The sequence below is a fragment of the Perca flavescens genome, chromosome 2 (assembly GCF_004354835.1).
Source record: "Perca flavescens isolate YP-PL-M2 chromosome 2, PFLA_1.0, whole genome shotgun sequence".
Lineage (NCBI taxonomy): Eukaryota > Metazoa > Chordata > Actinopteri > Perciformes > Percidae > Perca > Perca flavescens.
The window spans coordinates 7,779,382-7,807,145 of NC_041332.1; the positions used below are offsets into that span (position 1 = coordinate 7,779,382).

The window sequence follows — 27,764 nt, forward strand, 5'->3', positions numbered from 1 at the left end:
CCAGACAGCCGTCGACAACTATCGGTTTCCCAGGCAAGTTAGTGCCGCAGGTTGTTAAGTTATGTTACGCGGAGTTCAGTTGTACTGAATAATTCCATTTCACAGCCTGTAATAGCACTGATAACGCCATGCTGAAATAATACATTTCACAGCCTCTAAATAACGTTAGACGTATGGGTAAAAAACATTAAAATTGCCATGCATAGGCTTATGTAAGTTCTATTCTGAACCTGTTTGCTGATAGTTAAATGCATCTTAAAGCTAACTTCTATGCTGAAGTGGCTTATATGAATGAATGCCAGTTACATTTTGTGGCTTTTTTATAGTTTTTGAATTTTGCCTAATTATCATCATAGGGCTGGGCGATACGAGAACATCAAATATCACAATATTTTTTACCAAATACATCAATATCAATACCGCAACGATATTGTAGTGTTGACTATTGGTGCTTTCACAAAATATTTAATGTATTTACAGTAATGTGGATATAATGACTAAGTGGGTAAAGGCAAATAATAGAACATCTAGAACAGTCTGGTGAGTTCATCAGTAATATGGATATAATGACTAAGTGTTACAGTTACAACAGTCTGGTAAGTTCAGAAAATGATCAAATCAAATCACTTTACTGTAATGCAGCCTTTAAAACCAGAAAAAGACAACACTTTTGCCATATAACAGTATTACGATATCCAAAATCTAAGAAGATATCCAGTCTTATATCACAATATCGATATTAGAGATATTCTATATCGATATACTGTCGATATATTGCCCAATTCTAAGTGGGTCTATATTTAGGCTATAGGACACAGAAAGCATATCATATTGTGTTGTTGCGTATGAAGTGGTTATAACAAATTCTGGGTGACAGTGAATGAATGCTTTGTGTAAAAGCATTCAGGTCCGAGTGTGTTGATTACAATGGGAGAAGTGAACGTGAACACAGATTATGAGCGACCCTTTTGCCCCATAGTCAACAAAGTAGATATTGGACCCATATCTCACAAGCCACTTATCTCCAGAACATTCTGACACTAAAATGGCATATTTCAGACGGACACATCAAGAGAAAATGAACTTTGTTTGATACCTGTTTCTGTCTCAGGACCGAACTCTCGCGAGATCTGGCAACACAGAGATGCTAACGTCAGCTAACGTTCGTGAACGCCCTAACAAAACTAATCTCCGTGATGCTAAATATGTCTTTTAGCTGTGTAAACATCTAAATATAAATATTAATACATTATGCAAATGTAACTTTTCATTCATCCACATGACGTTCACTACACGTTCAAACAAGGCCACGCCTTTTTAGGAGACAGTGTGTACCGTTTCATACCATTGGCCATGCCTTTAGTGTAAAGGATCTTTGTTAGCACCTAGAGGTCAACCGATATGGGTTTTCCGATGCCGATCTTTTGAAATCAGGGTCGGCCGATGGCCGATATATGCTGCCGATTATTTTTGGCCGATATTTGCTTGTTTTTAACCTCTATTTGAAAGATAAAATTTAACACTAATAAGTACTTAAGATACACAAAATTTCTCAACAAAAACATTTATTGAACACTTGAACACCAGTCTGCACTTGTATACTTGCATTAAACATGTATAATGTAAACACATATATTGTATAAATAAACAAAACTGGTAAGAAGAAAGAAAGAAAAATAAACTTAACTTTGTCAAATAAACTTTTCAATGAAAAGATAAAGTTTAGTGCACTTAGCAGCATTTATCAAACATCTGAGAACAATAAAATAAATTAACCATTTTAACAATAGTAGTGCTGACACACAGTAGCAACCAGCAGCATTTCTTTGTTTTGGTGCTGGCTGGGTGAAGCGCTGCCATAAGGGGCTGGTTTTCTTTTCAGCCATCAGACTTAATGACTAAAAAAGGGGGAAAATACAAGGTTAAGTTAGTATTTTTGTATAATATCTTCTTCAAGTCATTTTATAGATAGGTAAAATCTAACATTTGTTTTATAAATCAGCTAATAATTCAGTGCATTGTAAGTGATACAAGGCTTAAAACGTTTCTATCATCTTCCCAAAAACTGTCCTGAAACATGTATTTTTGTTTTGTTTTGTTTGTTGACAGACAACGCCAAATGGACAAAACCTAATTATCGCAAAAGGGCTGAAAACAACTTTAGGCCATATGGTCAAAATTAAATGATTTAATAATAATGTAATAACTATAACTTATAACAATAATGTATTTCACTAGTAAATTGCTGTTGAACGACAAAAACAACCACCATGGCAAAAGGGTATTTTACAACAACTTTGAATGCACCGCGACGCACCGTCTGTGTTGTTCTTCAGACAAGTAGACAACGGCATCTGCACACTGCTTAACATGCTGCTGTTGGATCATATACACTGAAATAAATCACACTTTACACCGTTTAGCTGTCAGCATTTTAATTGTGTTTAATCCATCTGCTAGCTAACGGTAGGCTAACATTAGCTGCTGACGAGTGTAATGTTAACTAGCGTCACATGCTGCGATGTTTCTGTTATTCTAACATTCGTTTTCGAGCATCAGAGAGCAACGCAGGCATATCAGTGGCGCCGAAATGACTCACAGAAATCCGCGTTGCTATTCGGTCCGGTAGATACGGGTCGTTAAGGCACAGGTGCCATATTAGCAGCGGGTCTACTCGGTAGCAACCCTAGCAACGACGCTAGCAAAGCAAAGCCAGTCCTTCACTAGCCTATGGTGCGGTGGACTCTTTTAACTACAACTTCTTTCTCTGCATTGAGTTGACAACCTTCTCAAATATAGACACACAAACAGAACAAATAATAAAAGTCTCAGATCCACTGTCTGTGATTGCAAAATTCTAGCTTAATTATTGTGAGATGACAGCATGACATGACAGCTATTAATATCCAAAGTAGCCGAACGTCATGTCGCCTATTCATGTTTTTTTCTCAAAGTTGGCAGTAACATGTCATACGTTTTTCATTAAATATATAGGACTTTAAGAATATAATCCTTACCGTTTTCTCCGAGGAACAGCTCCTTCCTTAGGCACTGGGTGAGGTCTGCTCACTCTGTTGGTAATTGAATCTAGGGGCAGCGTGCAACAACAACACCAGGCTGCCCGCAGATGCGCCTGCCTATTAATCTTTGTGTTTGATTTACAAAAATGATCTATTTGAGGAGCGCTAACCTGTGCCGGCGTTTGAAATGTTTAGACTGAGCTGGCAGCGTGTCATAAACCCAACCAAAGGCATTTGACTGGCAAATGAGTTGTTCAACACCCCACAAGAATGTTCAGAAACTGGTTGGACCACAGCTGCAACTTTAATTCTCTTGTTTGGTAAAACATGGTTCAAAAATAACTTTTTGTAAGGAAGGTTGAACGAAAGTTCATTGATTGCTTGATTGATCCAGATTATTAAAGTGAGTATTAGGATAGATATGTCAGATAGGATTCTCGGCTAAAACCTGTGAAAAGCTACTCTCTTGTTAGGAACAATGTTATAAATAGGGGTGCACCGATCCGATATTAAGATTGGATATCAGTCCTGATATTGACAAAATAACTGGATCGGGGATCGGAAAAATGAACAGATCCACGGGCTGATCCAGTTTTGTTAGTTTTTTTCCCCTCTGTCGCACATGTGTCGCATGCTGGAAGAGTTGAGTGTCCAAATAAATAAGAATTCAATACATTACATCAATGTTATTTTGTCTTAGTTAGGAAAGTAATGTTTAGTTAGGAAGGTCTGGTGCCTTTAGTCTCTTCCACATGGTGGAAGGAAGGTAGAAGGTAGAATGTATACAATTTATTATTAATTCAACAACGGTATCGGATCGGTATCGGGTATCGACAGATACACAAAGCCCCGGCATCGGTATCGGGACTGAAAAAGTCGGATCGGTGCACCCCTAGTTATAAATTACTTCAGGATTTCCCACAGTTTTACAGCAAAAGTGGGCCATCTTCCCAGAAACCGCTAAAATCATAAAAATATAGCCCAATGCACTTTTATGAACTAAAAATAATAATCATTAGGCAAACAAGAGCAGAGTTGCTATCTCACACACTGAATGCCTTTTATTGAATGAGTGTGTCTACTAAACCATTTCCTGGGGTAATTCTGAAACTCCCATCACCCGGCCTTATCCCATGACACTTACGAAACAAGCATTATATCCTGAAATAAAAGTATCACACCTATGTAATGGGAGTACAAAAGAGGAAATGATTAGCTGAACCAGACTACAAATATGACGTTTGGTTTTTAAAAAGTAAAATAATTTTCATTTAGTTCAAGCATATGATCAGTTCCAGAATTTAAAAGTTCTCTGTTATGATTGACATGACCTGGCGCTAACAGCCTTAACCTTCAGATGCGAGAACATAACCATTCCCACATGAGGAACACATGAGGACAGCGTGTCCAGTTTTTTATATTTTAATCAGAATTATTTGCTTTTTATTCATGTCCACGATAATGTTCGCGCACTTCATCTAATCTTCTTTAGATAACATTAACATGATCACTCTCATGTAGGGCTGCCACTAATGTTTTAATTGTTGAATAATCTGTCGATTATTTTCTCGAGGAATCAGTTAAGTTGTTTAGGCTATAAAATGCTGAAAAATGTCGATGAGCATCCTCCAATGTCTTGTTTTGTCCACGACTCAAAGGAGTGAGAGAGAGGGGGGATGACGTGCGGCAAAGGCAGCTTCAGGGAGTAACCCTCCTGTATTTGGGCACGCGCTGTACCAGCTGAGCTACCCAGCAGCCCTAAACTCAAATTTATTTCATAAAAAATGACAAAAACCAATTAATCGATTATGGAAATATTTAACGATTGATTTACTAGTTTCTCAATCTGAATAACTTTGTCTATATCCACGACGTTCCACTTCCGGGGTTGCTCCGGTCCTGCCGATACTTCCGCCGGATGTCCGTCACCTTCCTCTTCCTTTGTGTTGGCGTTCTAACCTCCGGTGGATTTGTGAGGACTATGGTTAACTGCCCCTCAGATCTCTGCAGGGTAAATCCAGACAGCTAGCTAGACTATCTGTCCAATCTGAGTTTTCTGTTGCACGACTAAAACTACTTTCGAACGTACACAAGGTCCACCAAAACAAGTTCCTTCCCGAGGCTATTTTGCAGCGTGGCCTTGGGCGCCGCTAAGCGCCGGACAGTGCCACCGTTAGGGATTCACGATTGTGATTGGTTTAAAGAACTGCCAATAAACCAGAGCACGTTTTTCTCCCATCCCGAATTGCTGTGTGGACTAGCCGGACCCTCCTCCGCAGCGCTGTAGAGGAAGGTCTGGCAAAGAGAAACCACTTTGTCTATATAACAAGTAACTCACAAATTTGCTTTATATTTTGAGTATGTACAGAGCAACTCTCCCCTCCCTTTCTTTTTCTTCTGTTCATAAAAAAACCTCTCATATCCCTCTATTTCAAACTTTGCAGCTCGATCATCTCTGTTTATCTTTTTGCTTCTGTGTTGTGTCTTGTCTTGTTGCTAATCTTTCTGCTTCGGTGCTGTTTTGTGCCAAGTTTTGTCTTGCTTGTGTTATCCTTCTTTTTGTTTCTTTGTATTTTAAAAAGCCTTTTATTTTTTTTTTTTAACATTGAGGTCAGGGGACAACAGAGGAAAAATAGCCTTTTGGCTAATTGTGGCATTTTTAACCCATGCAAAATCATGCGTTTTATTAATTTGCATATAAATAAACTCAATTGTTTGTTAATTTTGCCGCACATCTATCAATTAATCAAATGTATTTCAAGTGTAAAATCACCATTAGACATGGTCTCAGTGCACTTTACAATTAAAGGAACACAGAAATAACAGACAAAAGTGACTAAACAAGTGAACAGCATTAAAGCAGTAATGATGGCGTGCTATGGTTGGCTGTAGTATAATGAGTAGAGGTGGGTTTTCAGTCTAGATTTAAAAATGTCAACTGAGTGAGCCTCACTCTTGGATCTCTGAGAAGTTTGAATTTAGGCTCCCTGCTGTTGAAATATATTATGGATACTGCTCCATCCATTTTTTTCCCCCTTAACATTAAATCGGTCATCAGTATAATATTTGCGCTGGATTTGTAAATTGTGGAAAAAAAATATTCTCAGGATTAGGGCTCAGCGATATGGAGAAAATCACATATCACGATATTTTTGACCAAATTCTTCAATATCGATATTGCAACGATATTGTAGTGTTGACTGTTGGCTAGGCCTGTCACGATAACAAATTTTACTGGACGATGAATTGTTCCAGAAATGATTGCGATAAACGATAATATTGTCTTCTGAGACCAATTTCATCTAATTTAATGATAATGGCATAATAATGCAGGTACACCTGATCAAAGATCAATAAACTTTTATTTCTAAAGAATATTTAACACTGGATCTGGAAGACATTTTAAATATCCCCAATAAATGGAACAAAACAACCAAAAACAATAAATAAAATGGATTTTTTTCCGGCCGCGATAATTTCCATTTAAAAATCATCGAGCTCATTTTTATTTATCATGCGATTAATTGATTTATTGCATATTGCAACAGGCCTACTATTGGCACTTTCACAAAAGATTTGTGATTAATAATGATCAGTTATGTGAATATAATGATTAAGTGGGTAAAGGCAAATAATAGAACAGCTGGAACAGTCTGGTAAGTTCAGGGTATGATTCACAATCACTTTTTTGTAATGCAGCTCGTAAAACCAGGAAAAGACACCACTTTTGTCATATTACGATATTACAATATCCAAAATCTAAGACGATATCTAGACACATATCACGATATCGATATAACATCGATACATTGCCCAGCCCTACTCAGGATCTTTATCTCTCTCTCTCCATTTCTTAACTTCAGTGTAGCCAGATCTTCTCAGTTCTAAACTTTCATGGTTCTCTTCAAATGTTTGATTCATTTCCATTCATCTCAAAATGTATATCCATGTCGAATGTCCATTATTCACTGTCAAATATTACTAGGGAACACAGCAATGATCCCTAGTATTAGGGTTTGTGTCTTTCCCTTTGACTTTATGGCTCATTCATCAGTCAAACCGGCACTGACTCATCATCTACATTTGTCTAATTAATTGAGTTCTCTTACCATGATGTTTCTTGCTTCCGCGGGAGATCCATTCAACTTAATCCACACTTTGCACTTCCTCGTCCAAGTGGCTTGTACGTTCGTTCTGTTTTTTCAAGATCTGTGCCTGCCTTTGCTATGTCGGCGTTGTTTTTGGTCAGATGGTCCTTTAGAAATACATTACATCTGACCCGCGCAGCTTCCTGCCCTTCCTCGGGTAATTCTGTTAAGGCCTTTCTGTTGGTGAAACGTATTACAATTACCGGCTCAGTTACTGGGAGCGCATTGGCTTGTAGTTCCATATCTTTACTTTTGAAAGAGCGTGGACCACCTCTCTTCTTTCCCAGCGAGTATTGTGCACTCGGCTCGGCGTCCTCTCCTTTCTCTCCCGTTGCAGCGCCGGCATAAGTTGGACGTCCTGTTGCAAGACCACTTATGAGTAACTCAGCCGTCCTTACCGAGTGCATTGCTCCAGATCATCGACGCGTCACTCCAGATCATTCATTCGTTTGTCCTTCTCCTTGATTGCCAGTTTCAGCTCTCACACTTCCTCCATTGTGTCCCAGTAGTTTGGATTGTTGTTTAACCACCTTTCTAATTTCTGCAGACATGACGATAAGAGACTGTTTAATCTCCATGTTTTTTTCTTCGTTCTGTTGGTTTTTCCCGGGTGGCGTTGTTTGTTTAAGTGCATTTCTATCCGTTTGTTTGTTTTTAATCAGCAGCATCCGCAGCAGCACACGCACTCTCTTGAAAAAACAAGCAATACTACAGGATTCATTTGTTGACAAAGTTATTGTAAATCATAAAAAAAAAATCTATATTTTGTTTCAAACGGGTTATAGCTTTGGTGAGTAGTTGGGCAGTAAGTGGGCGAATGAACAGGAAGCCTGTCATAGTAACGGGGAAATTATCTTCCATGGACATTGGTGTCTTGTCATAGTTAGTCTTGCATAGCCAGACCTTCCGCCACAGCGCTGCGGAGGAGGGTCTGGGGTCAGTGGTGTAGTCTGATGTATTGTAGTGGGTATACTGTACTGTATATGTATGGGCCAGAATGGGGGGCCGTATCATAGTGGGGGGTCTGGGTGTCCTCCCCCACGCCCAATTTTGATCGTCAAAGACTTCATTTCCTGCATTCTGACACACTTATGCATTCATTTCATTTCCGGTGGAAATACCTTTTAAGTAGCCTTTGTGAAGAAAAAAACCAGATGACAATTCAAAATATATTAAAATAATAATGCAAAGTATGTTGTTACATGTCATTGCGCATTTTTAAGTGGGTATATGGAAATCCTGGAGCTTTCTTAGTGGGTATACTGCGTATACCTGCTTATCACGTAGACTATACCTCTGGTCTGGCTAGTCCACACAGCAATACGGGATGGGAGAAAAACATGCTCTGGTGTATTGGCATTTCTTTAAACCAATCACAGTCGTCTTGGGCGGTGCTACGCACCGGACATAGCAGCGGTGCTGCTGCAAAATAGCCTCGGGAAGGAACTTGTTTTGGTGGAACGAGTGTATGTTCAAAAGTAGTTTTAGTCATGCGAGAGACAATTCTGATTGGACAGATAGTCTAGCTAGCTGTCTGGATTTACCCTGCAGAGATCTGAGGAGCAGTTAACCATAGTCCTCAGAAATCCACCAGAGTTTAGAACGCCAACACAAAGGAAGAGGAATGTGACGGATATCCGGTAGAATTTCCGGCGGCACCTGAACAATCCTGACAGTGGAACGTCGTCGATGTCATAGCCAACACATGTGCCGTTGAACGGAAAACTCACCTAAAAGTTGTGTTCCTCTAACAACGTCAGCGGAAATTGGAAGGAAAATCACACTTGACTAAAGTGACTCATGAATTACATCATAGAATGTAAATAATCATCAGTCAAATGATGATCTTTGAGGCCTGCAGCCTTTCTGGTTAGAAAAACGCCTAAGTGCTAAACACAATCTTCTCTTCCTGTCATTTATTCCTTCCAGACATAAATTAGGTTTGTCGCAAATCAGTGCGAGTTTCCTACCGGGTTCATCAAACCCCTTGTCCCTGGACTGTCTCACTCTGGTACATAATGCTCCTCATTTCGCTCTCACTTTATCTCACTTGGTTATTTATTGAATTTTTTTTAAAGAAAAAATCCCCTCTGTGGAAGAACTCAATCAACATATTTTCCACATTTCTTATGACTAACACACACGTTCTTATGTGTTTATTGCTCTCAAAAGTCTGATAGAATAAGCATTAAAATGATTTAATTTAATTAATTTCTTTTTGGAAATGGTAGTTTGAAAATCTACTCATTCTTTGTCTGGGGGGGTTTCAACTGCATCTTTATCGTCTTCATCGTTTCTCTACTTTACAAGATTTTAACATTCGCCTCCAAGTGAGTTTGGTCCAATGACGACTGTGAGATTCAGTCAAAAGCCCTGGAAAAAGGAAGCTAGTAAGCGGACCTTGAGTCCAGATTATTTTCGTCACATTAGTAATCCCAGTTATTGCAGCTCTGACTGAGATAAAGCAGCACATCTTTCAAACCGTAAAACGTTTCTGAAACTCACGTGAAGTAAGGTCTAAGATATCAGAAACATGCAAATAAACAGAAAACATTTAGTTTTATATTATATTTGAACCAGACGTCAGGTCTCGGCACAGCGCTGTTTGTCTTGTGTCAGCGTAGAGCGAGTGTAATGTTGATGAGTCAGAGAGAGAGCACTTCAGTTTGGACCAGCATACCTTTCTACGTTTCATTTTGTATTTGTTACTGTTTCCTTTTTCTTTGGGCGCGCCTGTGTGTGAGCTGTTCAGTGAATAGGCCAAGGAGGGGCAAATGACACAGTGTTCACCACAGACACTCATTATGCCTGAGTTTCCTGTTCCTTGAAATGATTTAGCTAATGAAAGAGAGAGAGAGAGAGAGACAGGGACGCAACCACACTCTTTTGAATGCCAATATCATTGTTGTCGTTTGGATTTATGAAAATCGAATGACTTTTTTGGTTTGTCTGCGCTTTGCGCATAGAAATGTAGAGCAGGTCAGAGAGCATTCTGTGTTCTTTTTGAGAGATATACAGAGATGTATATTCTCGTTATCAGTTTTATATAGTTTTTCATCTTTAATTTGACGTAGTGGTTGTTTTTCCGTTAATTTCTTAAAGCTGTAGTGCGTAGTTTCTGCTGAGGAATTCTAAGTAATGACAACGAAACTGTCGCAGACGACACCAATCTTCTGAACACAGCCGTACTGAGAAATCCAGAGAGAGCTCTGTGGAGCTGGTAGTCTTAATTAGCTTTGTAGCAATTCATTTGGCAATGGCTTGAATGTAACGGACGTTTAAAAAAAAAAAAAAAGTATATCTCTTTACAGTATATTTTTGAATTGTCCAACCTTAGTTTGACTTTTAAATGAGAAATTATTTTTGTGTTTCAGTCTATCATAATGCCAGTTTTGCGACCCAGCCCCCTCCTCCACACAGCTGCTAGTAGCCAAGGAGGACACGGAGGATTAAAAAGACATGATGCACTCTTCAGAAGATAGTAATGATCTTCACTTGAGTTTCTGCACGCGAAAGTCGCCGAACGCCACAATCTTCTGAACATAGTCCTACTGAGAAATCCAGAGAGAGTTGTGTGGAGCTGAGTCTTAATTAGCTTTGTAGCAACTCTTTTGGCAACGGCTTGAATGTAACGGACGTTCATTAATATCAAATTATGCACTAAAGTTTTTTTAAAAACTGAATGAGCTGCAGACAAATGACTCAAAACTATTCCTTTATTTATATAAACTGTGCAAAACAACAGCTGTGTCCTCTAATTTAAAGTGCAACGGAAATTGTATTTTATTATTATTTTATTATTATTAAAATAAATAAACAAAGAATGCGTAGTAACGTCTGAAGTGAAACAAGTGAAATGTAAAGTATGTCGGTCTGTTTAAGATTTGTATTACAATTCGTTTTTTTATCTCTACTGGTTGTAATCTTTACAGTATATTATTTTATATTTTTTAATTGTCCAACCTAAGTTTGACTTTAAAATGAGAAATTAGTTTTGTGTTTCAGTCTATCATAACGCCAGTTTTGCAACTTTGTCGAACACACATCAGTGATGTGAACGCAGCACCAGAAAACATTTGTACAGGGTCTCTGTGGGTCATTTAAGTGTATGAAAACGAGCTATAAATCAAATTCATGAAAACGAAAGTAAATATTACCCGTGCGTGTATTAAGTACCTTCTTTATTGGTTCAACAATATCAAATATTTGTTTAAATTCTCCAATACTGGCTTGGCTGGGGAAGTTAAATCGTCTAGGACGAATCCTCTTTGTTTTCTGAAGTGCTCCCATAAGTCAACATTTCTTTCATTGTTTCTCACATTTAAACCTCCATCACAGTCATAACTTATAACAGTATCTGTTTTTCTTAAATGTGCAATAACAGTTTTTTATTATATGCTGCCATTCAGTATGTGCAATAATAATAATAATATTAATGCGGTATGGGTTAACGTTAGACTTCCTCTGTTAGAGGCAGGCACCACTGTGTTCACTATGCCCTAATGCCTGACTGACAGGCTGAGGTTGTCAGTCCCCGTCCCCCCGTCAGATGGCAACACCCCCCCTTCCCCCTTTTTTATAGTTAAAGCAGTTACAGTATGAGCCAGTGTAACGACATTTCGTTCATATGTACACTGTAGTTGAATGACAATAAAAAGCCATCTATCAGTTCAGGGACCATAATGTCTTCACTGGATTTTGAAACAGCCACAGAAAGTAGAGGTGCACCGATAACAACTTTCTACGCCGATTTCCGATTTTCTTTGAGTTAGGCCAGCCCATACCGATTCTAGCCGATTCCGATTTCATTTTTTCCAACCACTTTACAGCACACACAAATATTTATTTTCTGTCTTTTCTTTAATAGAACATTTTGCACAGAACATAAAACATTTTCTGAACACAGGGCTCCAGACTAACTTTTTTCACTAGGAGCACAGTGGCCCCCAACTGAAAATTTTAGGGGCACAACCAGAAAATTTAGGGGCACACACCGTAAATCAAAATGCTAACCAAATATTCACATTTCTAATTTCCACTGTATTACTAATAAATACTTTGATAATAGATGCAGAAATTACAATGTGCTGTTTCAAATTCAGTGTCACTTTTGAAGATGCAACATATAGCCTAAGGTAAACTGACAGCCCCATCGCTGTCATGACAGTAAAAAAAAAAATATATATTTTGTTTATTATTGTATTTGGATATTATTTTTTAGCCTGTTTTATTTTCATCATGACAGTTTTTAATTGCTCTTTAATGCTTCATGTAAAGCACTTTGAATTGCCTTGTTGCTGAAAGGTGCTGTAGAAAAAAAGTTGCCTTGCTTTACAACCTCAGCCTGTCAGTCAGTCACCAGGGCATAGAAACCACTGTTGTGCCTGGCTGCTCGTCTCCGAGGAAGTGTAACATCAACAGCACTGCGACCGCTTTCGGCTCGCCATTAATATCATATCACAGCAAATGCTGTCTGCGTGAAGTTATGAAAAACTGTAACCACAGTTGAAACCACTTTATTGGCATTTCCGTGACTCTCAGTGACTTCAACAAAACTGCAGAGCCGATGTAGTTTGCATCGTCTGCAGCTCTGCGTGTGTGCGAGTGTGTGTGTTTGTGTCAGAGCTCTGCTCTCTGTCAATTTTCAGAGAGGACAGATAAGCTGGCGCTTACGCGCTCTGAGGTACAGAAATTTTGATGTTTAACGTTTAACCATTTGGTCGCAGTCTGGAGCCCTGGAACAGATAATGGGTCACTATAAAATAGAAATAGGCTATATAAATGACTCCTGGTGTGGGAAATTCACACACATCTAAAGTGCAACGTTAGAACCATTTCCTTCTTTTAACATCCAATATCCAACGAAAAAAATGTATCCGTTAGATAGTCGAAAAGACGTAAACAGTGTGTGAGAGCGGCACGTCTGTTAAAAAGATACAGTGGAGCGTTGCACGACTCTTGTTGTCGTGTGGCCTCCTCTGGGAGCAACCTTTTATTTGTTCGTACTGACCGCCGTATTTGAATGATAACTATTCAATGACCATAAGTTTATTTGAGTATATAATTATCCTTGAGACCCTGTGTGTAGGTTTGCCTCGTCTCTATTTGATGTCAAAATAACAGCTAACAGGCTACGTGTCCCACGTTTCGTGTGTCTGACTCGCTTTTTAGAAATTATTTCCCTACACTATACCACTGGACGCAACGTATTATTAGAAGTTGTTTGTATCCTGATCATTTTTTCCAACACTATAAAAAGCTGTGTAACCCGACAAAGTCTTTCCCTCCGATGTTGCATTTTGAATCATCTCTTAGAAGTGTATAGCTCTAGCCACGAAGTCTCTATTTTTCACAAAAGTATGCTCTTTTTTTTTTTTTCCCTGCACATAATCAGGAAGACAAACACTGATGTTGAGAAAAGAGAGACGTGTCCGTGTTAATATGGGTGTGTGTTTGAAAGAGGGGAGGAAACTGTCAAGGCCACCCTGCCCGACAGCCTTGAGAACCAGATTTCAGCCCAGGTGGTTCTCATATCAAACAGTAACACATGGTGTGTTACACAGAGCTCTTTCTTGACTGCCTCCTCCCCTTCAACATTTCTGTAGTTGAAATAAAACCGCAGATTTATCCATCCTTTTTACTGTTCACGCCATTGCCTTTATTGGAACCTACAGTATATGGCAGCGCGTAAGAAAACTGTGCAAGTCTTGCTGACATTTTGCCAATTACACATGAGCTCACATGCAAATATCTTTGTGGAAACCTGGCAAGAACTTTTTTATTTGTCTTTTGTAGTTCATGTGAAAGTTTCCATGGCGTTTTTAATCTGTTGAGTAAATATTATGAGCCAAAGCCGAATGAAAACCAGTTAAGACTTCACTACATCATGTCAAAATGCATGTTTATCAGAGAAGTCATCAGGCTGCAGCAGCTATTCAGTCTAAATCAGGCCTCAGATGAAAACCCAAATGTTTCCGATTATTTCCCATGGTGTGCTTTGTTCATGGCTGCGGGCCATAAAATCATAACAATATGTGATGGATCAAAGACGCTTGTGGAAATGTTCTGCCTGCGATACGCAGATTGTTTTAGAGTGGTTGGTTGTGTAAGTATCTATGTGACCTTTGGGAAGCAATATACTGGATGTTAGACTCTCAGCATAACTAAATGATTCCTCCTGGCATGTTGATCAAGCACGCATGCTGGGTTTCACCACATCAGGCTGAACGCAAAGTGAATTCTAGACGGACGTTTGCGTATATGAATGTGGGTTTTCTGCATTTAGCGCAAACTGAGGTAAATGTTTTAACAAAATTAACACTCATCCCAAAAGCTGTCTGACCGGTCTGGAGGAAAATAACAGGAAACAGCTCGTCGAGACAGAAGGAACAATCCACTGGACCGAAATAGTCGACTCGAAGGTGTTTTTGTCCCTCATCCAAGGGTCTTTTTTTAGTTCTGCTGACGAGTGGGGAGCCCCCGGTATTTAAATCTCATGGAGTTGTTTACACCGCGATGTTACATGAGTGGATGTTGAGGCTGACGACAGTGGATCATTTTGTCTCCGCTTTTGTCCTACTAGCTGCCTGAATGAAAATGGTCTACAAAGACAAGTGGAAGTTTTAAGATGAATCTGACTCAGAGGTTTCGAACACGCACAGACACATTCGCAGTCTGTGCATGTTGTCTGCAAAAACACTCTAGCTTTCCAATCGGTGGCTATCAATCGCTAGCCACTATCGCTATCAAAATACAGCCCATTCACAAATTCATGTGAATAAGACAAAATATAAAAACAAATCACTGCAGAGTCCTAGAGCTTATCAACACCCTTGGGAATAGGGATGAATACTAGGAATTAAGATACTGATATTTCCTAGAAATTCTCTCCAAAATCTGAAGCCTTCAGGTCAGGACCATAAATAAGATGTCTTAAGACCTCAGAGTTAGTACACATTGTTCTACTCCCACGCAAGCTTAAAACAATAAAACATAGCCTACTTACTGAAAGTAACACATGATAGAACATATCCGCACATAATACCATCAGACAGTTTGAATAAACACCATTTTATCGTTCATTATTTGCAGCTCTGCGTTTAAAATCAAACCTAATTTATGGCCAGAAATCCTGGGAATTATTGGAAAAGACTGATATATAAAATAAAAAATAAAAACTTCAATCTAGTGTGTGTTCTCACTGAATAACACTGTAAATGTTTGCAGACTGTACTTTGTTTGACATGCCCCATGTGTTTTGTTGCTGCTGCATAAATAGCAGCTGTGCTCAAGAGCTCGATGCATAGCGTAAGGAGTATTCTATAGGCCGTGGTCTTGTACACTACGTGATTTCATGTTCCAGTTTCAAACCTATAATTTGAAATTGGCTAAATGTGGATGGTTACCCAAAACAAGCACGCTAGTCTCTCACAAACATCCTCCCTCCTTCCCTCTTTAGTTATTCCAGCTTTTCATTTGCCTTTGGTCTTTCTGTGAGTCAGGTGGTCTTGTGGCTCTTAATGCTTAACAGATTCAGTTTCTACTCATTCTTAAAATTTCTGAACAGAGGGGGAACTATTCAGGGACAGAGTTTTCTCCCCTCGTTTTTCGTCTATCTACATCTTGTGTTTGGGGGGGAGGGGGTGGGAGGCCAAGTACTCTCCAAGTACTTGTTATCTGTCTCTTATCCAGGAGATGCAAACTGTTCCTCTGTATTAGCAGTTTTGTTTCATAAAATCGATGCAACCTTTAACCTGCTGATGAAAACTTTGTATTCTCTAATATGTACAGTACATTATATTAAGAGTTTTGAAGAAACTCTGGGGTGCTGGAATGGACACAGACTGGAAAGCCTATGAAAGTCCTCTTCTATTTTACTAACCAATGCAGGGTAATTAAGTTTGTACACATTTCTAAGATTATTTACAACCATTTTGGAGCCCTTTTTTGAGGACCATTTAAATGGGCGAGGTTATTGATACTCAGTGTAATCAAAATTTGAAAAGAAAATGTGTTAGTGGGATAATACACTAACTTTATAGCCTCAGATTGCCCCATAAGCTCCATCAAGAAAGTTTGTAATTTGGCAAGGGAATTGTATGGATTAGTTATATAAAAAAATGATATCATCAGTTAGAAGAAGAATTAACAGAGGTTTAATTGCTAGGACGAAGAGCCCAGGAGACAATGGCCTGTCTGCTGGATCTACTCAGGGTTCGGGGTCAGGAGTTGACATTTGACCATTGGTAATAATTCTGTCTTGAGGTTTTTTACATATAAATCATGTTGACCCAAACCCAAACTTAGCCAAGGCCCTGAACAGATAAGGCCACTCAAGCCTGTCAAAAGCCAACAGGGAGTAACAGCCACGCATGGCTGGAACGTGCCAAGTGGATGATGTTGAGGAGCCGGCACAGATTACTGGCAGAGGATCAAAAATAAAGCCAGTCTGGTCTTGATTTATCAGTTTTAAAAAAGAAGTGGCTTGGTCTGTTAGCTAGAGGTTGTGTTCAATGTATAGTCTGAATTCAAAAATGGGCTGAAAGGAAGAGCATTTTAACAGGAATTACAGTAATTATAGCCAAGAGAATGACTCAGGGAGGCTTTGAGTTTGAAGTACTAGGAGATTTATTAGATTGTAAGGCGTTTTGGGAGCACTTCTGTTCTTACTGGTCCTTCTTTTGCAACTCAGTATAGTATAAAAATGTAACTATCATGATGAAGTCCTCTGGTAATTCTGATGCATATAAATTCATGTAGAATTGTTTTAAAGTTTCAATAATTTCCTTTGGAGTACACATTGAATATGGTAAATTGTTCTTGAACTTTCCGCTGCTCTTAATGGCCTGGATAGGATGTTATGTACTTTCTCCCCCAATTCCTAATGTAGGGGTCTGTTGTTATATTTCGGCCTTATAGGTACATACCGTGTTATATTGAAGTATTTTTTATCAATCAGTGCATTATATACATCTTTAGAAGCGTGGATGTGGGTCCTGAAGAATTTCTGATTCTATCTCTTCTCTTTCCACTCTGTACGCGAGATCATTTGTCGTCCTATTTACAATTTTAAATATCCAATAATCTTTCTTTAGTGATGCCTCTTTAATCTGTTTACATCATCCGTTTGTCTTAAAATAGGTCGTAAAAGATTGATCGTAGAATTTAGCTGATCTGCTGTTACTAGAACCCAACTGATACCGGATCTCGATCTGGATATTGGAGCTTTAACATTTTAGTTGAAGAAAAACTTGTCAGTGCTCTATATAGGGCAAATTATTGACTGGTGACAGGTTTACGTATATCCCAGACTTTGGAAGTACACAAACCACAGTCGGGTGTGGTTGCCTCAAAACATGAATGGACGGGTAGATACATTCGGTGACATTAATTTCACATACAAATATTGCTCTTTGCTAAATAGTCATTAAGCAATGTTAAATAGATTCGTCCTACAGCTATCTGAAATCCTCCTCCATGCTGTGTTCTTGTTTACCGACTGCCCTGTAAATAGACAGTGGCATGCCAAATACAGCAAACAGATGGGCCCTCTAGCAATCCCGTGAAATAAAAGTCTCCAGGCACACCTGTTGTGGCTCTCGCTGCTGCTGCTGCAGTGAGTGAATGGTAAATGATCTGCTTCAGCAAAGGGAGGGCTCGTCAGCTGAGTGAAAATGTACTACCATGCAAATTCCGATATCGTAGCAGGGTTGTTTATTTATTTATTTTTTTTACCAAATGTGTCAACTCACTCACTCAAAAATAGATTTAATCACAATGTGATAACATGGTTCAGTTGATTTTTAAACACGAGTGACAGAGTGAAATATTTCTAGAATGCTTCTGGGTACCTAAGCACTATTTCTGTCCATGGGCCTTAGATATTTCTGGCATGGTGGCCTCTTAGTGTGTCACACGTCTGCCTGGCGCCATATTAACATGCACCAAAAACTGGTTTCCAAGATCATGACTCTAATACAGCTAATCAGATTTTATAGCTTTGTTACTTGTTAACATTTTAAAATGGGCCTCTATGATTTGCACCTTGAATCTTTTTTGGAATCAATAATCACTAACAACACATTTAAGAGCCAGTGAAAACATGTAAAATTTAGGATTCAAATAATTCAATTGAATCCATAATGAGCTCACATTTAGAGGAAATTACAGCATCAAAACATAATGTACTCATATTGGCCGTGTCTTCATTCAAGTGTTAACCAGTGTATGTCATTATGTAAATATGTACCTTCTATTTTACTGCCTTCATTTGGGACAGACTATTGTTAATTTGAATAAAGCACATCTCTGTATATTTGTATAACAGCATTATTTGACTAAAAGGGGCTTTTATTTTATAATTTGCGACAAATGCATTTTTTTTGTACTTACACTCACTGCTGCCCATAAAGCCGAATGTTTCCATTCTTCATAAAACGCGAGGAGAAACATCGGCCTAAATAAAGGTTCACACACACTCTTACCCTCGTCTGCTTGCATCGTCCAATCACAAGCTGCCATGACATCACCTGTGTAGTTTTGCATAGGGAATGTCTCATGCAACTCTCTCTCTCTCTCTCTCTCTCTCTCTCTCTCTCTCTCTCGACAAATGGAGACATTTGAAATTTTAAAAGAGATGCATTTAAACCTAGACAAAAACTGACAGCAATAGAAGGGATGTTTATCTCTCCATGCCATACCTTGTGTCTTTAGGGGGGCCATGTGAGGAAGAGATGGAGGTTCAGAATGGAGCGCCTGACTTGACGGACAGAAGAAAAGACCAAGGCTCATCACAGGTAGACTGAAAGATTACTATACTATATATACTATGGATTCGTTTTTTCCTGGTTTTTAGAAATACTTAGTTGGACATAAGTGTAAAAAAACAAATGGAGTACTAGTAAAACACATACTGTACACTAAATGGGCTTCTGGGGTACTGTAGTCTGGCATTGCCAGACCTATCTCCACAGCGCTACAGAATAAGGTCTGGCTCCTCCACAGATACATTCCAGGATAGGAGAAAAAAAGCTCTGGGTTGTTCATCCAGACCATCCAGACTAGGGGTACTGTAAAAACATAGATCACAGTTTTCTGATCTCCAGGCACATATTATCGCAAATCTGATGTCTTCATTGAGCTAAAGCCGTGAATGCTGAAGTGCGTTAAGATGCAGTAACAATAATGGCCACACTTTTGGCTCAAAATATCTGGCTTCTTGGGGATCCATTCTAGCCTGGTTGACACCAGACCCTTCTCAGTTGTAACTGGTGTAAAGCCCGCCTCAACAGTTGTGATTGGTGTAAGCCCGCCTCAACAGTTGTGATTGGTGTAAAGCCCGCCTCAACAGTTGTGATTGGTGTAAAGCCCGCCTCAGCAGTTGTGATTGGTTCCTCGATTTGGAAACATTGGAAATGGGCTTGAATGACTGACTTGCAGAGCAAATTTCAAAAACAAAAGTTCGTCAGGGTTTTCCCAGGCCAGGGGATCCATTCAATAGGTGCCAAGTTTATCTCCAGACATGCAATGTAAAAAAAGAAAAAAAACTCCATTTATGTCTCAAAAGCTATCTTTTCTCTCTGAATTGTTGCTGCACTTAATAAACAATAGCACTAATTCTAAAGAAAAATCATTTTGTGTTTAGGTAAGTTAAGAAGTGACTCCAAGCTCTTCTTCAGTTACCTGAACAGTGTGTGTGTGTGTGTGTGTGTGTGTGTGTGTGTGTGTGTGTGTGTGTGTGTGTGTGTGTGTGTTCCTGTGTCTCAAGCAGGCAATGCTGAACAGTGAGGAGGGTTTGGATGATGAGGAGAGAACAAGAAGGAGAGCCGAGAGGAGGAGAGCTAAAAGGAAAGTGAGTAACAAGAATGCAATCTGACTGACGTGACATTACACTTCAAGGCTTTAAAAGTCGCAACTACCAAAAATAATCAAACATCATACGGGTACAGCACCAGTACGGATGGACTGCTACCAACACATCACATTTAAAGGAACACGCCGACTTATTGGGACTTTAGCTTATTCACCGTAACCCCCCAGAGTTTGATAAGTCCATACATACCCTTATAACTCTGTCTGACGCCCCCAGCGCTAACTTAGCCTAGCACAGATCCTGGAGGTAACCGGTCTACTATACAAATCACAACATGTAAACAGGAACATGTTGGCATTATTTTGTCACTTATTCGGAGCAGTAGGCTAGATGGAACCGGTTACCTCCAGGATCTGTGCTAAGCTAGGCTACAGGTGGGGCAATCAAACAGAGTTACAACATGCACAGAGATGAGAAGGGTATGTATGGACTTATCTAACTCTGGGGGATACGGTGAATAAGGCCGGTTACACACGCATTATAACACACGTTATGCACGCGTTGCGCGAGCGTGGCGTTTCTGTTGCGTGTCAGCTGCGTGTCAGCTGCGTGGATTTTTCTGTCCTACACACAAGAAGCGTGTCTGACGCGGCGCTGCTCCTGTTGCTAGGTACAGGGAGGGCTGATCTCGGGACATAGTGCCGACAGATTCAAACTCTGAAAAATGGGTAAGTGGGCTGTCTGTTTATAACAACTTTGTGTAGCTGTAAAGATAGGGTGACTAGACGTCCCGGTTTGACAGGGACAGTCCCGATTTTGAGTTGCCTGTCCCGAGTCCCGACAAAAGCCTATCGGGATGCTAAAATGTCCCGGTTTACACCAACCACTATGAAATTGTCCCGGTTGTCAGCGATTACATAGCTGACGTGGTCTTATTATAGCCTGAGCATTAACTAAACCCATGTAGAAAGACTTATAAAGCATCCAGCGTATGATTTTAACGTGTGTATGTGTGTGTCAATCAATTGTAGTGGTCTACGTCTGTAATCTGTCTGAGTCTATGTTTGACCTGGGCTGGCACATGTTCATGTTAAAAAGTGGGTGGGTGCACGAGCACTACGGCCACGCGCAAAATGTCCCGGTTTTAGTTCCGGGAAATCTGATCACCCTATGTAAAGATCTGATGTTGGACCGTCACTCAGAACACACACTACGTTGTTATCGTAGCCTGTCCTACCATTTATATATAGCCTACTGATTTGATTAAAGCAAGACAACGTAGGCAGTATTGACTGCAAAATATGTTACAGAATATTTCGTTCTGTATGACAGGTGCAATATTTGAAAATATTTTCTCTGAAATTTTGTATTACATTTATATCTACATTGATGTCAAAACCTAGACTTTCAAACATCAAGATGTCATTTATTAATGTGCGTTCGTGTCTAAATGACATATACACATATTTTCCTATTCTATTTTGCCTGGAAACGCTTCCAACACGCTCGCGTCTCGCGTGAAAAATAGGCGTCGGTTCTATTTCTAGCGGGCACGAGCCGCGCTTGAGACGCGCGTCTCACGCCGGCAGTGTGTAAGCTCTAACCTGTTAACATGGGAGCCGAAATATAAACGGACACGCCACGCGGCTGACACGCCACGCGGCTGACACGCCACGCGGCTGACACGCTCGCGCGACGCGTGCAGTGTGTAACCGGCCTAAGCTAAAGTCCCAATAAGTCGGCGTGTTCCTTTTTAAAAACGTAATAAATAAACAGTAGACAGTAATTGCACTGATTGCTCAAAATTCTAGGAAAATCCTACATAAAATACAAATGATGATCACACATAAGACAAATTTTTGTAAAGGTTAATTTCTAGCTAAAGTGTAAAGTATGTAGTCTAAAAACAGGGATATCGGAAGTAAGATTGTGATAAATCCACGTTTTTTTTCAAAAATGTCTGAAGTCAGAAACTTATTTAAATTATTTAAAACAAAAATACAATGTGTGCAACAGTTTAGTCACATCACCACTTTGACAAAAATCTACTAAGTAACGAAATGGAAATGCAAGGATAATTACACAATGTCCATGTTGTAGCTCATGTCTTTATTGTTGATGATTCCTCTACTAACTGAAATTAATTTGTCTGCTACATTCCACCACCAGACCTGTTACCACTCCCTTATTTACTCGTGTCTACTCCTGTGTCACAGCTTTCTCTGTTCATACATCCATCCCTGATAACAAACATTTTACTGCACCCTCTTCATAACTTATTCCCTATTCTCATTTTTTTTTATGACACACCTGATGCTGCACATCTGCCTCTACATTTGTGTCCATACATAACTCTGTACCATCCCACAGCCATCATGTCCGTGCTCTCCTTTCAGAGGCAGAAAGAACGGAAGAAACTGGAGAGGATGGAGGACGCTTCAGAACAGGTGAGAACGTCACGGCCTAAACAGAATCTGTCATCTATTAATTATTTTTTTTAAATATTTCTTTAATGTAATAAAGTTGCGGAGTTGGTATGTTGCCATATGTTCACACAATAAACCTTTATGTCCACATGTATGCAAGCATTCATGTGTACAGTATATGTACACATAGATCTGGATGTGCACGTGTTTGAATGAATGGTTAACCCTTTACTTGAAGGTATCTACATAAGAGTGTCATGACAGGGTCATGAACACATGACTCAGTGCATTGAACTGCCTGTGGGAAAACGCTGTTTTTCAGTCTGTTGGTTGTTGACCTGATTGTGATAGTGATGTTTCCAATAAATGATTGCCTATACTGCATGTCAAGCAAATCTCAGCAAAATAAATGTGAATTTAGTGCCTGTGTCCCTTGACCAGCTTTTACAGTGGAATAAGTAGAAAAGGTAACTGACAGTTGAGGTGTATTCGAAAAATATTGGATATGTTAAAATCCAACATGAAGTTACTTTGTGACATTATTTAAACACTCTGATTCGGCCAACAGGTGTTTAGACTCTTAAAAAATATGACTTACAACACAACTAAATAACAATGAAAGCATTACTCAACGTTCCATTTAGAAAACACTCCTGCTGATAGCTTTTGCACTTATGTTGCATAATACCTTTTGAAAACCCCATGATGTGTGTTATATGTGACTTCTTTTGGCGTAAGTTCTACTTTTTACTGTGAACAGGAAGAGGAAGTGGCTGGAGCGGTGTCAGAGAGTGACAGCGAGGAGGAATTGAAAGAGGAGGTGAAGGAATGGACCGCCGTTCGACCCAGAAACAAATGCAACCCTGAATCAGTCCCCGCCCTGGTGACCTCAGAGAACAAGAGCAACGGCCAGGTGCCCCACAGGCCCTCGGAGGAGGTGAGGAGCTCATTAATCCCTTCAAAATAAAATGAATAATAAACCAGAGTCCCTGGTGAAGTGTCCTGTTGAATACATGAGTGAGACCTGAGCTGTGTTCGACACTGTTCCCTATCAAGGAAAAAGTGCATTATATACTGTAGTGTGTTTGCCATTTTGTAGTGGTGTTCGAATTCGCCGCGGTTAATTTCACTCACTGTATAGTCCACTATAAAATACCCACAACGCACAGATAATTTTAGTGTACATACGATATACCCTACATTTTGCTCCCGTATAGTATACCACAATGCAACGGGGTCGTGTTTTCTCTGAGAGGAGGAGAAGAAGAAGCAGAAGCACCTGCGAAAACTGAAAAGGAAAAAAATTGAGCGGGCTTTCGTTTCTCAATAGTTGAAATTTAACATGCAACTTATATACAAACTTTTACTATCATATATAGGTAGAATAGAATTTGCACTTACACTATCTTGCACTATGATACCATTGCACCTTTCTGCATTTTTTTCTGCTTCTTTAAACATGCTACATCCAAACTTTACTGTAAGGGCACACTATTGATATCTTCCTTTTGTATTTTTGTAGTATGTGTGCGTGGATGTCATATGTCTGTGTGCCTATGTATGTATGTTGTGTACAAGCTATTGGACACCTTAATTTCCTTAGGGATAAATAAAGTATCTCTATGTCCTTCTATCTATTAGGGCTGTGCTCAATTGAAGAAATTCTTAGTCGACTAACACTCATTCAATTGTATCGACTAATCGATTAGTTGATTTAATCGACAGATCTGTAAATCTGAGTTTCTCCGCAAAGAGTCATGCAAAAGCACCACTTTAATTCTTGTGTTTACCAGAGATGTGCTCGTACGTTTCTTGGAAATAAGTCATTCAGCATGAAAAAAGCATAAAACATGACTAATCGACTAAAGAAATCTAAGTTGACTAAGACCAAAACGACCGATTAGTCGACTAATCGACTAAGAGGGAGCAGCCCTACTATCTATCTATTCTGAGTGCTCGGTTTGTTTCAGGGATCGTATTAAAAGTATTTTTGTTTCGGTTTGTTTACATGATGCTGGGCGCGCCCACCTCCACCACACAAATAACCGGCGCATCTCCTGACACAACAGTGTTTTCATTGAGTGTACCAAATCTCGTTTGATCGTTCCCTATATACTTCACTATTTAATAAACACTATATAGGGAATAGGGAGTGAGTGAATAAGGGTACGGTTTCAAACACAGCTATGGAATCTTTCTCCGCTCACTCACTGTGAAGTTGGTTGTGTACCGTGCATGCTTTGAAATTGGCCCAGGCAAAATGACAAACAACTTCTGGGTGTGGTGTCCTAAAACAAATCTCAAAAGAGTCAACTGGCATTTGTTGGCATTGCCGTATTCGACAACAATATGCCACATTTGCCTAATGTTGACAGTGTACTCGAACCAAAAAATAACAAATGTCATGCTTGTTTATCAGTAGGTCCGACTAATTAGTATTTGATAAAAGAAAAGAACAGCTGTAAACTAAGAAACACTTGTGAATGAGATGCAAAATTATTCATTGTCAGTGTGCGCTGCATTGATAAAGTAAAGCTTGTTAAACCTCCTTTTTATGCCGTAGTCTAGCTTTAGTCTGGTCCTGAGTGAAAAAGTTCTCTTTGAATTTTTGTTGTTGGTTTGTCACTTCCAAGTTACAAGTAGAAAAACAAAAATCGCAAGTTTTGTAAAGTTTTTCCTTGCCTTCCTGCAACTTGGAATTTAGATAATAAAGTACCTCTACTTTCAACTAAGCATTAATAGACTGGTCTGTTCTCTTTTCCATAATTTACCATCTGTTGTGTTCATACCGCTTAAGAACATGAATGAAGCATTCCGCACTTTCCTTGGAAGAGGACCAAGACCTCTATTTTAAGGTATCTGGTGCAGTTACTTTGTAGCAGCTGCTTCTGATCGCCCCCCCCTCACCCCGATAAAACTAACCAAACAAGAGAAGTTAACACTGCAAACTCCAAACATTCTTGGTAGAAACTCACCCTTATTTAGCACCATGAAAAGAGCACTGCAATGCAGCAAACATTTCAATCAGGAGAGACTTCGTTTGCAGATATGCAAAAATATTTATTGTACAACTGTATAATATGAAGATTAGACTCCATCGAATTAATAATATTTTTAATGGGGTAGAGAATAGGAACATAACCCCCCGATGGAGTCTAGACACTGGTGGCGGAGAAAGAGACCAGAGACCGGACCGAAGAGGCAACGAAGTGGTCAGCCGGGAGAAACACGAAGACCGGAGGCGGCAGGGGAGGAGGAGGGCCTGAAACGACAGCTGACAGCACAGGGAGAAAACAGATTTAAAGCAGAGTTGTAAGGCTGTGATTGGCCCTTGAATTTTGTGGCCAAGTCTGATTGGTATAACTGAAAGCGTCACTTCTAGACAGCTGATTTGATTTAAGAATGAGTAGGGCTTGGGTTAATGACGTCTTCCTGAAAGAATCTGCGCTGAGCTTCATATGTTCAAAAGTACCTGTTTTAGTCTTCTTTAGAAATCAAAGTGCTTAAAGGTCCCATGGCATGAAAATGTCACTTTATGAGGTTTTTTAAAATTAATATGAGTTCCCATAGCCTGCCTATGGCCCCCCCCAGTGGCTAGAAATGGTGATAGGTGTAAACCGAGCCCTGGGTATCCTGCTCTGCCTTTGAGAAAATGAAAGCTCAGATGGGCCAATCTGGAATCTTCCCTATATGTTGTCATAAGGGGAAAGGTTACCTCCCCTTTCTCTGCTTTGCCCATGGCAAGCTGGTAAAGGCCACACCCCCACCCTCCACCTTGCCCCCCCCCCCTCTTGCCCCTCTCCTCCTCAATAGCATTTAAAGCTACAGACACAGAAATGGCACGTTCTACGTCTCATTGTGGGACTGGCTCGTAGGGGCTGTAATTCTGCACCAAGGCTGAATTTCAGGTGAGAGACTTCAGATACAGTATTAGGGGACCTCTAAGGCCTAGATAAAAGAGACTTCAGATACAGTATTAGGGGACCACTAAGGTCTATATAAAAGAGACTTCAGATACAGTATTAGGGGACCTCTAAGGCCTAGATAAAAGAAACTTCAGATACAGTATTAGGGGACCTCTAAGGCCTATATAAAAGAGACTTCAGATACAGTATTAGGGGACCTCTAAGGCCTATATAAAAGAGACTTCAGATACAGTATTAGGGGACCACTAAGGTCTATATAAAAGAGACTTCAGATACAGTATTAGATGACCTCTAAGGCCTATATAAAAGAGACTTCAGATACAGTATTAGGGGACCACTAAGGCCTATATAAAAGAGACTTCAGATACAGTATTAGGGGACCACTAAGGTCTATATAAAAGAGACTTCAGATACAGTATTAGGAGACCTCTAAGGCCTATATAAAAGAGACTTCAGATACAGAAAGAGGGGACCTCTAAGGCCTATATAAAAGAGACTTCAGATACAGTATTAGGGGACCACTAAGGTCTATATAAAAGAGACTTCAGATACAGTATTAGGGGACCACTAAGGTCTATATAAAAGAGACTTCAGATACAGTATTAGGGGACCACTAAGGTCTATATAAAAGAGACTTCAGATACAGTATTAGGGGACCACTAAGGTATATATAAAAGAGACTTCAGATATAGTATTAGGGGACCACTAAGGCCTATATAAAAGAGACTTCAGATACAGTATTAGGGGACCACTAAGGTCTATATAAAAGAGACTTCAGATACAGCATTAGGGGACCACTAAGGTCTATATAAAAGAGACTTCAGATACAGTATTAGGGGACCACTAAGGCCTATATAAAAGAGACTTCAGATACAGCATTAGGGGACCACTAAGGCCTATATAAAAGAGACTTCAGATACAGTATTAGGGGACCACTAAGGTCTATATAAAAGAGACTTCAGATACAGTATTAGGGGACCACTAAGGCCTATATAAAAGAGACTTCAGATACAGTATTAGGGGACCACTAAGGCCTACTGTATATAAAAGCATCCAAAAAGCAGCATGTTATAGGACCTTTAAAGTATCTTTGACATGACGTCAGTTGTTGCAAGATGTCTGAAATGTTTAATGTAATTCAAGGTACAGAGGCTTCTGATGATGGTATGTTATGGTTATAGAGATATTTTTTCATATAGATAAGGTCAAAAATCACAATTGTAACCTCCTCAGCCCCAACTGCAGTATCCTTTAGCAAGACTTTGAGCCCCTACCTGCTCCAGAGGCACTCAGCCTGACTTCTTAGAGATAAACAAAAGAAATTCCTCAGTTCTCAAAAAACAACCATTTGGAAACCAGAAATCAGCTACCACTATTATGAGGATTACTTGCCAGTACATATTAAAATATCTTTAATTAAAACTTGTCTTCCA

At 39.5% G+C, this 27,764-nt stretch overlaps 1 protein-coding gene across 2 annotated transcripts in view; it reads left to right on the plus strand.

Moving 5' to 3' along the window:
• LOC114571169 (tetratricopeptide repeat protein 31) overlaps positions 1–27,764 on the plus strand; it is a 38,513-nt gene that overhangs the window by 266 nt on the left and 10,483 nt on the right. Inside the window, exons 2-5 of one of the 2 annotated variants that reach the window (XM_028602012.1) lie at positions 18,881–18,963; positions 19,935–20,018; positions 22,376–22,426; positions 23,166–23,342. In XM_028602012.1, coding sequence (XP_028457813.1) covers positions 18,881–18,963; positions 19,935–20,018; positions 22,376–22,426; positions 23,166–23,342 — 395 coding nt within the window. The remainder of the gene's footprint in view (positions 1–18,880; positions 18,964–19,934; positions 20,019–22,375; positions 22,427–23,165; positions 23,343–27,764) is intronic. The other variant, XM_028602020.1, reaches the window with a different exon arrangement.